This window comes from Biomphalaria glabrata, chromosome 2 (assembly GCF_947242115.1).
Source record: "Biomphalaria glabrata chromosome 2, xgBioGlab47.1, whole genome shotgun sequence".
NCBI lineage: Eukaryota > Metazoa > Mollusca > Gastropoda > Planorbidae > Biomphalaria > Biomphalaria glabrata.
This window is the reverse complement of record NC_074712.1, coordinates 38,926,917-38,941,059: the sequence shown is the minus strand read 5'-3', so window position 1 is coordinate 38,941,059 and position 14,143 is coordinate 38,926,917. Positions and strand designations below refer to the sequence as shown.

The 14,143-nt window shown below is 38.2% G+C and overlaps 1 protein-coding gene across 4 annotated transcripts in view; it reads left to right on the top strand.

The window, feature by feature from the left end:
• Nucleotides 1-3,577: 3,577 nt before the first annotated feature.
• Nucleotides 3,578-14,143, top strand: part of LOC106077348 (beta-1,3-galactosyl-O-glycosyl-glycoprotein beta-1,6-N-acetylglucosaminyltransferase 4-like) — a 68,771-nt gene continuing 58,205 nt past the window's right edge. For 2 of the 4 annotated variants that reach the window (XM_056020458.1, XM_056020452.1), the window contains exons 1-2: nt 3,578-3,761; nt 9,270-9,674. In XM_056020458.1, the coding sequence (XP_055876433.1) occupies nt 9,647-9,674 (28 nt within the window). In that variant the 5' untranslated portion in view covers nt 3,578-3,761; nt 9,270-9,646. Of the gene's footprint in view, nt 3,762-9,269; nt 9,675-10,943; nt 11,240-14,143 lie in introns of those variants that run through there. The other 2 variants (XM_056020450.1, XM_056020449.1) reach the window with 2 other exon arrangements.

Here is a 14,143-nt window from a genome sequence, read left to right as displayed (position 1 = left end):
TGATGATTGGGTTAAATTTTACAAAGCTTATATTCTATCAACTCGCTCCGTCTGTCTTGTACAAAGTTTGTACACGTTATTTCTTTCACACACAATCTTGGATTAAGTTGAAATTTTGCACAATTATTCATTGCCTTCGACAAGACTTTCTTTTTAAATCTAAAATTCAATCATAAATAAATAAATATTGTAATAACTTAAGTGAGGCAACTCAACGAGACATAGACGTTTATTTACACGACATCACAGGTACACAAACAACATCTTTCTTAGGCACAATCTCTCCATATTGGCTCTTTACGTGGGCGGAAATCGTTCTCTTTCTAATGTTGACATCCTTTTAGGTCTAGTCTATCACACTGCGTACCCTCTAGCACTAGTCTGGATGGCGGTGCGCATTGCAGAGTTATAAAATTGCCCCCTTCTTAGAGATTTTCGTCCCGAAAAGAAACAGTGCAGTGGAGGTTTGACAGTTCAGGTGGAGGTCGATCGGTGGGAACCACAGACGGTAGGGTGCCTGTTGTCCACGAAGCCATCTGCACATTTTTCCGAGGCCGTCGCTTTCTCTTCTTCCAGTTGGCCAGTCTATGCTTGAGACGATATCGTGGTCGCTGTTTCGACCTCATGACGATAGTCGCTGATGCCAGCCTGCTGACACAGGGAGAGTTAGTGGAGGTTAGGGTTGCCAGCCACTTAACACAAATGGAGGTTGTGGCGATCACTGTAGATTCCAGGGTTTTTGTTCCAAGACGCTGTTTCAGCGGACCTTTTCCATTGATGTCTCGTGACACAGTTGTAGGCCCACTGGTAGCCATGGTTTCAAGCACATAGTCTTTCTCAGCCTCATCTGTAAGGTATGCCCATGAAGCATCCTTGTAATGTTCATCCACCACTACATCAGGTTTCTTTGACTTTTGGCTGGAAAGATTGCAACAACATCCATGCTTCCAGCCAACTTCTTTTTGCTGTCACAAGAAGAAATAACAGGAAGAAACTTAAAAGGTGCATACACAACCACAAGCTCTTTCACATTAACCCTTATCTGAGAGATACCGATAACATCTGCTCGTTGTGACTTATGTCTGGAGTACAATCCAAAATCACTGCATTCTTGATGTCTCGAAGGATATCATTCACTACAGCATCAGCTACTACAGTAATGAGTTCGTTTTGAATCTTCTTTCCCAGGTAATGATCATGCATTTCTGCATTGGTAACACGTCGAAGATGTTCCCCCATTACTGGATCAAACTTTGCGAGTGATTCTACTAGACCAGGAAATTCTCATTACGTGGCTCTTTAAGTCTTTCAATGGTCCCTCTGAAAGCTAAATTTCGCTTCGCTAGAAATCGTACAATTGCAACTAGTCCAACGTTTAGTTTCAGAATAAAGCATCTCCTGGTGAACTTTGTCAATGCCTATTTTTTTTTTACTTTGTCTTGCTCCAGCTTCACAGCAACTGATCATGGCGTCTAAATGCCATTGCTCTGCTAGCCTTGTGGTACAGCTTTGCCACTGGTCAAATCCTTCATTTAAAAAGGAATTTTTTTTGTTTTTCCAGTAGACGACAGTAGAAACAATAGATCTTGTCTGCTGACACAGAATATATTAGCCAAGGACGCAAAGCACTTTCACCATTACTTAGGTATGGTTTGCAATGCACTTAAGAGAAATGTCTACCATCCTTATTTTTCGGAAAATTCTCCAAAGTAATCTCAGGTGGACCTTTTTGTAAATAAATAGTCAATACAAGATCTTTCCATTTTTTCTAGACACATGGCAGGATAATCCAGATTTCTCAATGAATCGACCACATTTAGCTCATTATGTATAGCTACTTGTTGATCAGTTATTACATTATTGCCTTCAGTTCTTACGACATGTTGATCAGTTGTTAGTGTTACATCATTTTCTTCTTCTCTTACGACATTCACCACTGCAGTTTTTACATTCTTCATAGACTCTGTTTCAGCTGTCTCACTAGAAGTGATTATGTTCTCATTTTCGGGTTTTGATCGTTTTAAAAACGTATTCTAGTTCAATTGGAATTTTCGTTTCGGTTAAAATTCGCACTATTATTATATTTTTATTTAAATAGGAAAGATGACAATGCTTTTTTTTATTCGCGTAAGATTTTTTTTCCATATAACAATTTTGTCTATTTTTCAGGAGATTTTAAAAATAATTTCCACGACTTTTTCGTATATTTTGCATCATTATGCAATTACAGATATACTTAGCGCGGGGCCTATAAAAGCGCGGGGCCCACTGCGGCAGCATAGGTTGCAGTGGCTTAAGACTTAAGACCGGTCCTGATTGTAGGTGACCTGTCACTAGAAGAGGAGATATAAAAAACGCATAGGGAAGGCGCATCAACCTTCGCTAGACTACGACCAAGAGTTTGGGAAAACCAGAAGCTCACCACAGCGACCAAAATGGAGGTCTACAAGGCATGCGTTCTTAGCACGCTACTGTACGGCAGTAAGTCGTGGACAACCTACACAAAACAAGAAAGGAAACTAAACTCATTCCACTTGCGCTGCCTTCGAAGGATCTTAAAAATAACATGGAAAGAAAGAGTGTGTAATACTGAGATCCTCGTGAGAACGGGCCTTCCCAACATCTTTACGGTCCTCAGGCCGCATGCGCTGGCTCGGACATGTTCGCCGGTTGGAGGACAATCGCATCCCGAAAATCATTCTGTACGGGCAACTTGCGCCTGGCTCAAGAAAAACTGGTCGCCCCCACCTCCGTTATGTTGATGTGATGAAAAATTATTTAAAATCAGTAAACATTGATACTGACCATTGGGAAGACATAGCCTCAGACCGCACTAGTTGGAGAGAGACGGTGACTAAGAAAGCTATAGACAGTGAGAAAAAATTGGCCCTCGACTCTTGAAGAAAAGCGTGCTGTACGTGAAATGGCCAGCTCCTCTACCACCAAAGCGAAAGCTATCTTGACATGCAATATATGTGAACGGGAGTGTCTCTCCAAAATAGGGCTTCACAGCCATATGAAAAAATGTTCGAGATGAATCATAGTCGTTTCACGACTGAAGGAGGTCGAAGGATATATTATTATTATTATTGCAAACATTCACCCCCCCCCCCCACTTTTGTTTTGCTGTCCCTCTCAATACCATTAAAAAAACAATTGAGGAAGTGGGGCGAGACTTCGGCTTAAAGGATGTTATAAATCTACATCTATCCTGATGACGTAATTCTCAAATGTCCATTAAAAGTCTATAGGACTACCACAGACATATATTAAACCTAGACTGGACATGTAAATCTCTAACACTACTAAAAATGTAGGCTAATTTAATGTTAAGATCTAGTAATTGTACATCAAAAATAGGAGCAATTTTTAGATAAAATCTAGATCTACATAGGCTAATCAAGAAAGATCTAGGTAACTAATATATTTAAATTTACATAAGATGATTAAAATCAACAGAGTTGAATTATTTCGATCAAGGATTTTTCGAAACTAATCGAAACATTATCTCAATGGATACTAATTCTCAAATAATCTCTAATCCTACAAATAGTCAAAAGCGGCCAAGATGACAGCAGACGACATTGCATAGAATAGCAATTTTAGTTAGCCTACTAGATCTAGAAAGTATTTGACTAAGAGAATCTTAGCTTAAAAAATCTTGACTAGATTCTTACTGTATTGAAAAAACTAGGAAACGTTTAAATCTAATTTAGATTTTTAAAATATTGCTCCGAACTAGATCTATCAACGACGTCTAAGTAAGTAGGCCTAAATCAGCCTAATCATTATGGGCTATCCACTCATAGTAGGCTTATAGTCACAGTCAAACTGAAAGCGAAATAGTAGGCTTGAATAATTAAATAGTCCACTTATATAGATTAGATCTAAATTCTAATAATGGCAATGTTAGTTGGGCCAATATTAGCATCCCCAACTCAAGAAAACATTAAGAAACTAGAACAAATACAAAATAGTAGTGAGATCTATAACAAACGAATATTCCAATTTGATTAGAGTAACACCATTAGTAAAATCACTAAACTTTCGGACAGAAGAATAAAAAGCAAAGTAGCTATAATACATAAAACACTAAACAATAACTTACTAATAGAGAAACAAAACCTAATAAAATACCCAGAAAGACACAAAGATAGAGGCACATTTCTTATTTCATACGCTAGAACAAATTCGTACAAGTGCTTTCTCTTCCCTAGTGCCATTAGAGAATGGAATGTGTTGCCTGAATCAGCTAGGAAAGCCAACGACTTAGCAGAGTTTAAGTCATTGCTTAACATGTGTGAATGATGTGTGACTAGATTGTGTGATGTTGCTTGTCCAGGCTGTCTTGAGGTCAACTATGGATGACTGTTGAATTTCAACCAATTACTCTGCAAGCGTTTGGGTGTTATTGTTCGGGTGTATTCCGTGTAGTTGATCAACAATCCAGACAAAACAAACACATCGGTTTTAACTAGTAAAGAGATGTAGTCAACGCTGAAGAACAATGTAATATGCATTTATTCCAAGAAAAGGCCACAGTAAAAGTCTCTGTCACTAAACACGTCGTTACCCTAGAGGATTATATCGCTAACTGATTTTCCGGTCTCTAACCCAACATATCCCAAACGTCACTAGTCCCGTTCAATATGCGTCTTCTATGGTGCGTCGCTAAATAACTAATCTATAAATAAGGTGTCTAACAGATTGACACAAGAAATGCGTAGGACGTAATTATCTTCTTTTTTTTTTAAATTAACGTCTGTAATATATAAGATAAGATAATGTCTTCGATTCCGAAGATTACGGATGAGTGCAGCTGCATCTAGTGCAGACAAACAAAGCCGTTGTCCGCCAGAGGTTCAGCCCCCTTTCTCCTCTTTTCCTTTAATGTCATTAGTTCTTGTCATCTTCCAGACATTTTTGAATGAGAAAAAAAGTGATGAAAAAAAGTAACATACCTTACACCAGTGATGCCCAAAGTACGGCCCGCGGGCCAGTACAGGCCCGCGACGTGGTTTCATTCGGCCCGCCGAAAAGTCTGCATAAAAAGTAATAATTCTCCCTCTTCAAAAAATTTGAAAATGTATATTTACCTTTGTAAGAGCCCTCACTTTTTCTCTGATGGATTGGTACCATGACCTTTAACGAGTATGAGTTTGTGAAATGGAACTCTGAATGTAGAATCTACCCGAAAAGTGAATGGATCTTTTTGTGGAATAATAAGCCAACATATTTTGTTTGTAAAATGTCCCGCAGGTCAGATTACGTTGAGAATCACTGTCTTACACAACACGATAACAGTAGCATGGACGTTTTGGCGCAGCCGTTTTGGAGTTATGGTCGTTTTGGCGCAGCCGTTTTGGCGCATGGGGACGTTTGGCGCGAAACGTTTTGATCTCATTGTTTAAATTCATTGTATTATTTCTTGAAAGAAGAATGATATATATCTATGTTTTGTGTGTGTGTTTGTGTCTAACGTATTTTTCATGTATAGAACAAGAGATAGTGTTAATCACATTATAACGTGAGTTGCCCAAAGCAAACAATTATAGAAAAATTTATAAATTTTAAGTGGAAACGAAAATGATTGATTTAATTTCTAGTACCTTCAATAACAACAACCAAAAAAAAAAAAAGAAAACTGATCCTAAATGTCATCCTGTGCCCACCTCACGGATAGGTTATGGGGGGGGGGGAGAACAAATTAATTCTTTATCTCCGCAATTATTTTCAACGTTATGACAGAATTGCTCATTTTTTACATTTGTACATTCTAGCCTGTTATCATTAAACTTCAATACCATGTTTGTTTGTCATCAGAAAACGTTTGACTTTTAGTATAGATTTATACATTTTTTTACAAACATTTTCATTTACAAAAAAAAAAATTGTTTAAGTAATTAAGCTAATTTACTAACAAAAACCAATTGAAACAATGATACAATAGATATTTGATGCAATTTTTCTTTTCACAAAAAATCGTTTATTTAATATAATCAATTACGGTATATCCAGCTATATATTTAAAATATGTTCGGTGAAGTGTTGTCTTCAGCTGTTCGCCAAGAGAAAATCTGTCACCCAAATCACCCTCCTTACCGAAAATAATTGTATCAATTAAATTCTCTTTTACGTACATTGAACAAATTTCACTACTTTAAAAAAAACTTCTTTTGGAAATAGAAATCAATGGATATAACCTAACGCGCAAGAACTCGCATATAATTTTAGGGGAGAGAGGAAAACATGTTATTACCATGGTCAGATAGGAATCTGACTTATTCATGAAAATTCAAAACCTTTAAAAAAAAAACATGAATGGGGGTCGAATTCATAATATACATAAAAAATAATATAATTTAGTGAAATAAATGTTATTATAGAAGCCATATGTTTCTTAAATTATAGCCAGAATATCTCGCGCCAAAAAGGCTGCGTCAAACCGGTCGCACCTAAACGGCTGCGCCAAAACGTCACGTACACACACGCACACACACACACATATATATATATATATATATATATATATATATATATATATATATATATATATATATATATATAACTATAAACTAATTATTTATACATATTGCGTAGGCCGTTACTTGCGTGCTTCGTAAGGTGGTATCATTGCCTTCTGGTGTTAAGTTGCGATACTTTGTGGGAATAAAAAGATTTACTGCTCCAGGGGTGAACCACTGTATAGAAAAAAAAAACATAAAGGAAAACCTGTCGGACCAAGTAAAAACAAAGGACGTTTGGGCCACGAGGCCTTCATCAGTTACCAACAAATAAAAAGGCAAACAAAAATGACTTGTAGTGAACATATCTATCTCATGTTGTTGTCTATCGGGGTGGAAAAGCGCGGGAAATCCAAAATGAGGTGGTGCAGTCTGACGAAAATAATAGGAAAAGGATGGAATATTAGTAGCTATAAGCCTATTTGGTTTTAATTTTTTTATATAAAATAATATTTTACTGTATATGAAAAAAATTAATTTAAAATAATAAGATAATAAATATTGCCTCTGTTTTGTCATGGGTTCTATTCTGTGAATTTATTAACTTTGACAACAATTGTTATTTATCCAATTTTATGTGGTACACCAACTAACCGTTGAGAGTAGTGATTATAGGTAATCGATCTTTCCTAAGTCAACCACTTTATATCTACCAGTGGTTATAGAAGTAAGAAACTTGCAGAAACGCATTCCCCATAGCCTAAATCTATAAATCTAAGTCTGTTGTATTATTTACATAGGCCCATATATATATTTAGATAGATATATAGATAGATAGATAGATATTATATATATATATATATATATATATCATGGGCGTAGCCAGGATTTTTTTTCGGTAGGGGGTGTTGAGGGGGGATTTTTTTCTCCCCCCCTGCCCCCTGCATATTCTGAGGTATCTACAGTGCATTTTCAAGCTATTAAAAAGTTTTATTTCAAAAACCTAATGTGCTATTCTTACTGACTTAGACCCTTCCGCGCGTTCGGCGCATTTGCCGTCAAGCTGTTTCCACAAAAATCTGTCACTGGTAATGTCTGAAGCCTCTTCCCACCTGCTCCAAGGACCTCCATGAATGTGTGGAGCCAAGTTGTACTAGGATGTCATCACAACTGTGTAATTCATTTTGTCGGAGAACATGTCCCGCAAACCTCATGCGACGCGCTGTCACAATCTTACTAACGGGTCGACTCCCAGATCGGCATAGGATTTCCTTGATATAGACCCGATCTCCATAACTGACTCCTAAAATCCGTCATAGCCATCTTTGTTGAGCCACATTTAGTGTTTTTCAATTTTGGCAGATGACTTTTCACTGCACTTTATTAATTGATCCCCGGCACTGATAGAAATATGTAACCTCTCTTGAAAACGCTATTGGAATTAAGTGATTATAGTTTGCTTTAGATTTTATATCGAAAGGGAAGTTTTATCGTCAAAATCATCTGTTGAGGGTTTTAAACTAAAAAATCTCTGGGATTATGTTTTTTTAAAATTCAAAACCCCATTTAGCTACGGTCATAGAATTTAGTAACTGTAGTTTGCTTTAGAATAATATTGAGGTTTTCCACCTCAAAACGTTCTGTAGGGGGATTTTAAACTCAAAACCATCTGGAGGGGTTTTAAACTTTTAAAAAAGCATCTGTAGGAGAGGGATTTAAACTCAAAACCCCCAATTGTCTTGGATACGCTCAAAAAAATTTTAGTATGTAATTTGCTTTTTTTTTATATATTGAAGAGGTAATTTTTTTTTTTTACATCAAACCACTCTGAAAAGGGGGGGGGGGTTAAACTCAAAACTCCTTTTGGCAACGCTCATAGATTTCTGAGTGTGTATTTTCTTTTTTTTTATATTGAAGATGTAATTTTTAGCTTCACACACTTAAACTCCACTGGAGGGGAATTTAAACTCAAAACTCCTTTGAATATACTCAAAAAATGTTGAGTGTATAATTTGCTTTGTTTTTAATATTAAAGAGGTATTTTTTACCTTCAAACCCCGCTGAAGGGGGGTTTAAATTCAAAACTGAGTCAAAACCCATTTAGCTACACTCATAACATTTTGAATGCGTAATTTGCGTTTTTTTTAATACCGGGTATTGAAGAGGTATTTTTTAGCTTCAAACCCTACTGAAGAGGGGGTGGGGGTTAATTCAAAACCCCTTTGGCTACTCTCATAGAAATTTTAGTGAGTAATTTTCTTTTTTTCTTACTGAAGAGGGGGTTTATAGTAAATTTTGGAGGGAGTTAAAAATCAAAATCTTCCTTAACTGTGCTCGTGCAATTTGGGGGATTGTCGTTTGCATTTTTTTTGTTTTGTTTTATAGAAGAGGGGAATTTAAATGTGAAAACCGCTGGTAGGGGGGTTTTAAACTCAAAACCTCCTTTGCTGTGCTGGGGCAAGTGATAGTTTAGTATGAAAATCTCACCTAAAATAAACAAGATCAAAGCAAAAAAGCAGTCACTAAATACCGATCAGCCCCCCCCCCCCTGCGGGGGGGGGGATTTCATTTCGGGAGGGGGGGGGTTGAACCCCAAGACCCCCCCCCCTGGCTACGCCCATGATATATATAATTTATACGGATTGCCAGCGTAACGCATGAGTAGATCTATATACAGCTTTTAAAAAAGTGTTGCCTTCGAAAGGATTTCTTGCCTATTAAGTCTACGTACCTTGGTACAAAGCTGAAGTTGTTCAAAGTTCCGATACTTGGTGTCTAATACATTTATAACATTTTTACTTGCAGCAACAAAGTCTATTGAAATTCAAAAGCCCACAAGCTGTATCTTATGCTGGTCTTTAAAGCGTTTTCTGGGATGACCTCTCGTACGCCTACCACCTTTCAGGATACGTGCCCTTCAGGCGTAGCTGTCCAACACTAAGCAGTTCCTCTAAATTGTCCAATCCATACCGGCATTCGCTAGCCATTTGTCATCGTTTGCCCATCATGCAGCGCAGAAATCGTTCAAGAAGCTTCAGTTGATTTCCCCATGTTTCCAATCAGTATAGAAAGACTGAGAAACACAATGCTTGGTAGTCACGTGCAGGCAGATGGAATGACTTTTTCTGCCTTACTCTCACTTAGAGGCGTTCAAAAGTGGTACTAGCCTTCACTTGAAAGTGATGCGTCATTCGCCACCCTGCTTCCCAGGTATGTAAAGTGATTTATCACTTTGAAAAGGTGATTTGTGGGGCTGAATAATTGTATTGGAAGTCTTTTGAAACATGACTTCTGTTTCTTCGAGGTTGATTGTTAAACCAAACGAGGTGGCACCGTACGCAAATTCGTTGACGGCGATCTGGAGCTCATGGAACAAGTGGGTACAATCCTAGACATAGAGAAGCTCTGTTACTATCATTTCTTTTGTATGTTTGTTTTATTTGTTCACGTGTCTATAAGATTACTACATCCTAGCTAAAAACTCCCGCAGGACGGAGGGTGGCAGGGTTTTACCCTCGAACGACTGTCCTGATCGCATACCACACGACAGCCATCACTTTTGTTTTAGTATGGGACAGTAGGCACCGTAGGTTGAATTTGTTCCCTCGCTACTTCTTGTTGCCTGGAAAGTACAAACCAAGGGAAGATTCTAGTGTAACCAAAACAAAACAAAAAAAAAAAAAGGAAGATGGATGTTACCGACAAAACTCGACTTTAGCGTTCGGGTTGTAGGCCCTGTGGCGCTAGGTCGGGTGTCTTGTCAATATTGTACTTATCTAAAATATGAAGTAAATTGAGTTTCAACATCTTTGCATGGTAACCTTAACTAAAATTAAAAAAAAAAAATAGCCTAAAGCCTAAGCATGATCATGTTCATCAAACAAGATGTCTTCGGACTTCGGCTTAATTGATTATTTAAAAAAAATTAAACTAAACCCAATGAACATTGATTTTATTTTTTTTTCCTGAGAAAAGACTAAAAGATAACAAAAAACAAATCACAATGCCTTTTTTTTTTGTTGCAATTTATCAGCATGAATGAATTCATATTGTGTCAACCTCCAAACATTGCTTTGTTCTTGTTTAGTAATGCTAGGAAAACTGGACTATATATCCTATACCTTGAGTGACATTAGAAAATATCGATTATGGCAGTGACATCTTTTCCTTCGTTCCATATTCCGATGCTGCGTTGAGGCAGACACTCCAGCTCGCGTGTGTTCTCACATAGACGGAACTCATACACGCGCGCGCACAAGCGGACAGCTGACGACCTGTAGATGAAAACTTGCCGAGTGGTCAAGCTCTCGACGCGTCCTTGTTAAGACAAATCGATCTGATTAATCTTTCTGAGGAATCAAATAACGGTTGCCATGGTTACAATGTCAAAAAAAAAAACAAAAAAAAAAAAACATGCTGGCGTAGAGGAGGAAGGAATGTCCTCGATGACACACCCCCCTCCATTCTGATTCCAGCGATTGGAATAAAAACGTTGGCTCCTCGCGTGTAAGGGCGCTTGTAGTGGGAGGTTACAGGAATGTCATCAGTGCGCACCGCAGCTCTTGTTTCCTGAAACCAGCACTGGCAGTGTTTGAGTAGACACGAGTGATCCGCCTTGTTTTGTCGGATACAGGCCTAACTAACTGGTGGACACAATCTAGATCGAAAGCACATTCGTTGTTTGTTTTTCTAATAGCATGTGAGGACGTGTAAGCTATCTTATTGTTTACAAACTTGCTTGTACTCGGTGTAAGATAAATCATGGATTCTTGAAGGTAGGCTTACGCAATTCATATAGATCAAAGTGCTCTCTCCAATAAGCATAGATAGAAAACAAACTCAGGCTATAGAAGTATAACTTGTTTGCTTGTACTTCTAGACGTAAGGAGGTGAAGGGGACGAGCAGCTCGCCCCAAATAACACCTTTTAATGGCGATATTATTTTAACCCCCCTCCCCCAACCAACCTCGAGTTCAAGTTCAGTTTTGACTTAGAGGAACGGGAAATAACAATCAGCAATGAATGTTTAAAGCAGAAGTGATAGAATAAAAAACGAGTGATAGACTTTGATTGCGAGGGTAGAAGGGTCGCCTTCAGATGGTATCTCTAGCTTAATATGCAGTGGTGTAGCGGGACGGGTTATACGTCCAATACTTCCCCGTCTAATTTGGGGGGGGGGGGGAAGACGTCACAAACTAAAAAAAAACAGCCAATAACTAATACTGTAAAAGTATTTCATTACTAAATATGAAAAAAAAGGAAAATAAGATGAATTATATTAAATAATAATCAAGTACATTTTTATTAACGTCTTCAAAAGATGGTAAGGGCTCCTCAAAATCCTAACCAGAGCATCCACTTACTTAAATCCTAACAAGAGCATCCACTTACTGAAATCCTGAGAAGAGCATCCACTTACTTAAATCCTGACCAGAGCATCCACTTACTTAATCCTGACCAGAGCATCCACTTACTTAAATCCTGACCAGAGCATCCACTTACTTAAATCCTGAGAAGAGCATCCACTTACTTAAATCCTGACCAGAGCGTCCACTTACTTAAATCCTAACCAGAGCATCCACTTACTTAAATCCTGACCAGAGCATCCACTTACTTAAATCCTGACCAGAGCATCCACTTACTTAAATCCTGAGAAGAGCATCCACTTACTTAAATCCTGACCAGAGCATCCACTTACTTAAATCCTGACCAGAGCATCCACTTACTTAAATCCTGACCAGAGCATCCACTTACTTAAATCCTGACCAGAGCATCCACTTAATTAAATCCTAACCAGAGCATCCACTTACTTAAATCCTAACCAGAGCATCCACTTACTTAAATCCTGACCAGAGCATCCACTTACTTAAATCCTGACCAGAGCACCCACTTACTTAAATCCTGACCAGAGCATCCACTTACTTAAATCCTGACCAGAGCATCCACTTACTTAAATCCTGACCAGAGCATCCACTTACTTAAATCCTGACCAGAGCATCCACTTACTTAAATCCTGACCAGAGCATCCACTTACTTAAATCCTGACCAGAGCATCCACTTACTTAAATCCTGACCAGAGCATCCACTTACTTAAATCCTAACCAGAGCATCCACTTACTTAAATCCTAACCAGAGCATCCACTTACTTAAATCCTGACCAGAGCATCCACTTACTTAAATCCTGACCAGAGCATCCACTTACTTAAATCCTGACCAGAGCATCCACTTACTTAAATCCGGAGCTGGTAGCAATTTTGGCGCGAAGGAGCTTATTGCGCCAGGGCCTATTTCTACTACAGGCCCACAGTGGCCATTGAAACATAGTCTACTGACGTACACGCACTGAGTTTAAATACACAATTACAGTGAAAAGGTGATACATAAATGGTAACATCTTTTTGTAAATGTAATGATACATACATTTAATCTTGGGGGGCGGTCCTAAGGAAACCTTGTTTCGCCACTGGTTAAATGCACATGTGGCTCAAACGTTGTGTCCAGTGAAGCAGTTATCACTGACAAGGGCAAAGGCGAGCAACTAGCTCCTAAACCAGCAAACTTCGGGCAGGAGAAGCTCGTTAGTCTTGGGCTGGCTACTCAATTAGGAGAAGTAAAACTCTAAATCCAAATCTTTGGTACCTTGCAGCTATACCCATACATGGAAAGGATGAGGAAAAATTAAGAGCCGGCAACCCTTAGGCAGCTTGCAGCACACAGTGCTACACCCTGGCAGAGCCAATATGTATGGGCTATTGCCGTTCCTCTGGACACATGAACTGCGTAGAAAGGGTAGGATCCATTATATAGAACAGCCCATGAAATGATCCATATTCGTTCCTCGGCTGAAGGAGCCCAACATATCTAAAATCAATCTAGACTGGGATTTTTATTTTCGGGAACTTCATGGCGCCTCTGAGTTCACCCTTACATAAGTTGGGGAAAAATTAAAGGCGGTTGGTCGTTGTGCTGACCACATAGACACCCTCGTTAACAGTGGGCCATAGAATCAGTCACAGGGGCGGACTGGGTGCCAAAATCGACCGGGGCATTATCATACTATTCGGACCACATTTTGGTTGCATATGATATGCAAAAAAACGGAACGCATGTATGCAAACGTGAGTTTCTATAACTTGCTGTATATAAATAGACTTATGTGCTATAGGAAATAAATAGACTTATGTGCTATAGGAAATAAAAAGACATAGGTGCTATAGGAAATAAATAGACATAGGTGCTATAGGAAATAAATAGACATAGGTGCTATAGGAAATAAATAGACATAGGTGCTATAGGAAATAAATAGACTTAGGTGCTATAGGAAATAAATAGACTTAGGTGCTATAGGAAATAAATAGACTTAGGTGCTATAGGAAATAAATAGACATAGGTGCTATAGGAAATAAATAGACTTAGGTGCTATAGGAAATAAATAGACATAGGTGCTATAGGAAATAAATAGACTTAGGTGCTATAGGAAATAAATAGACTTAGGTGCTATAGGAAAAAATAGACATAGGTGCTATAGGAAATAAATAGACTTAGGTGCTATAGGAAATAAATAGACATAGGTGCTATAGGAAATAAATAGACTTAGGTGCTATAGGAAATAAATAGACTTAGGTGCTGCAGGAAATCTCAATATGTAAAAACAAAAACAACTACAGTGCAGTCGTAAT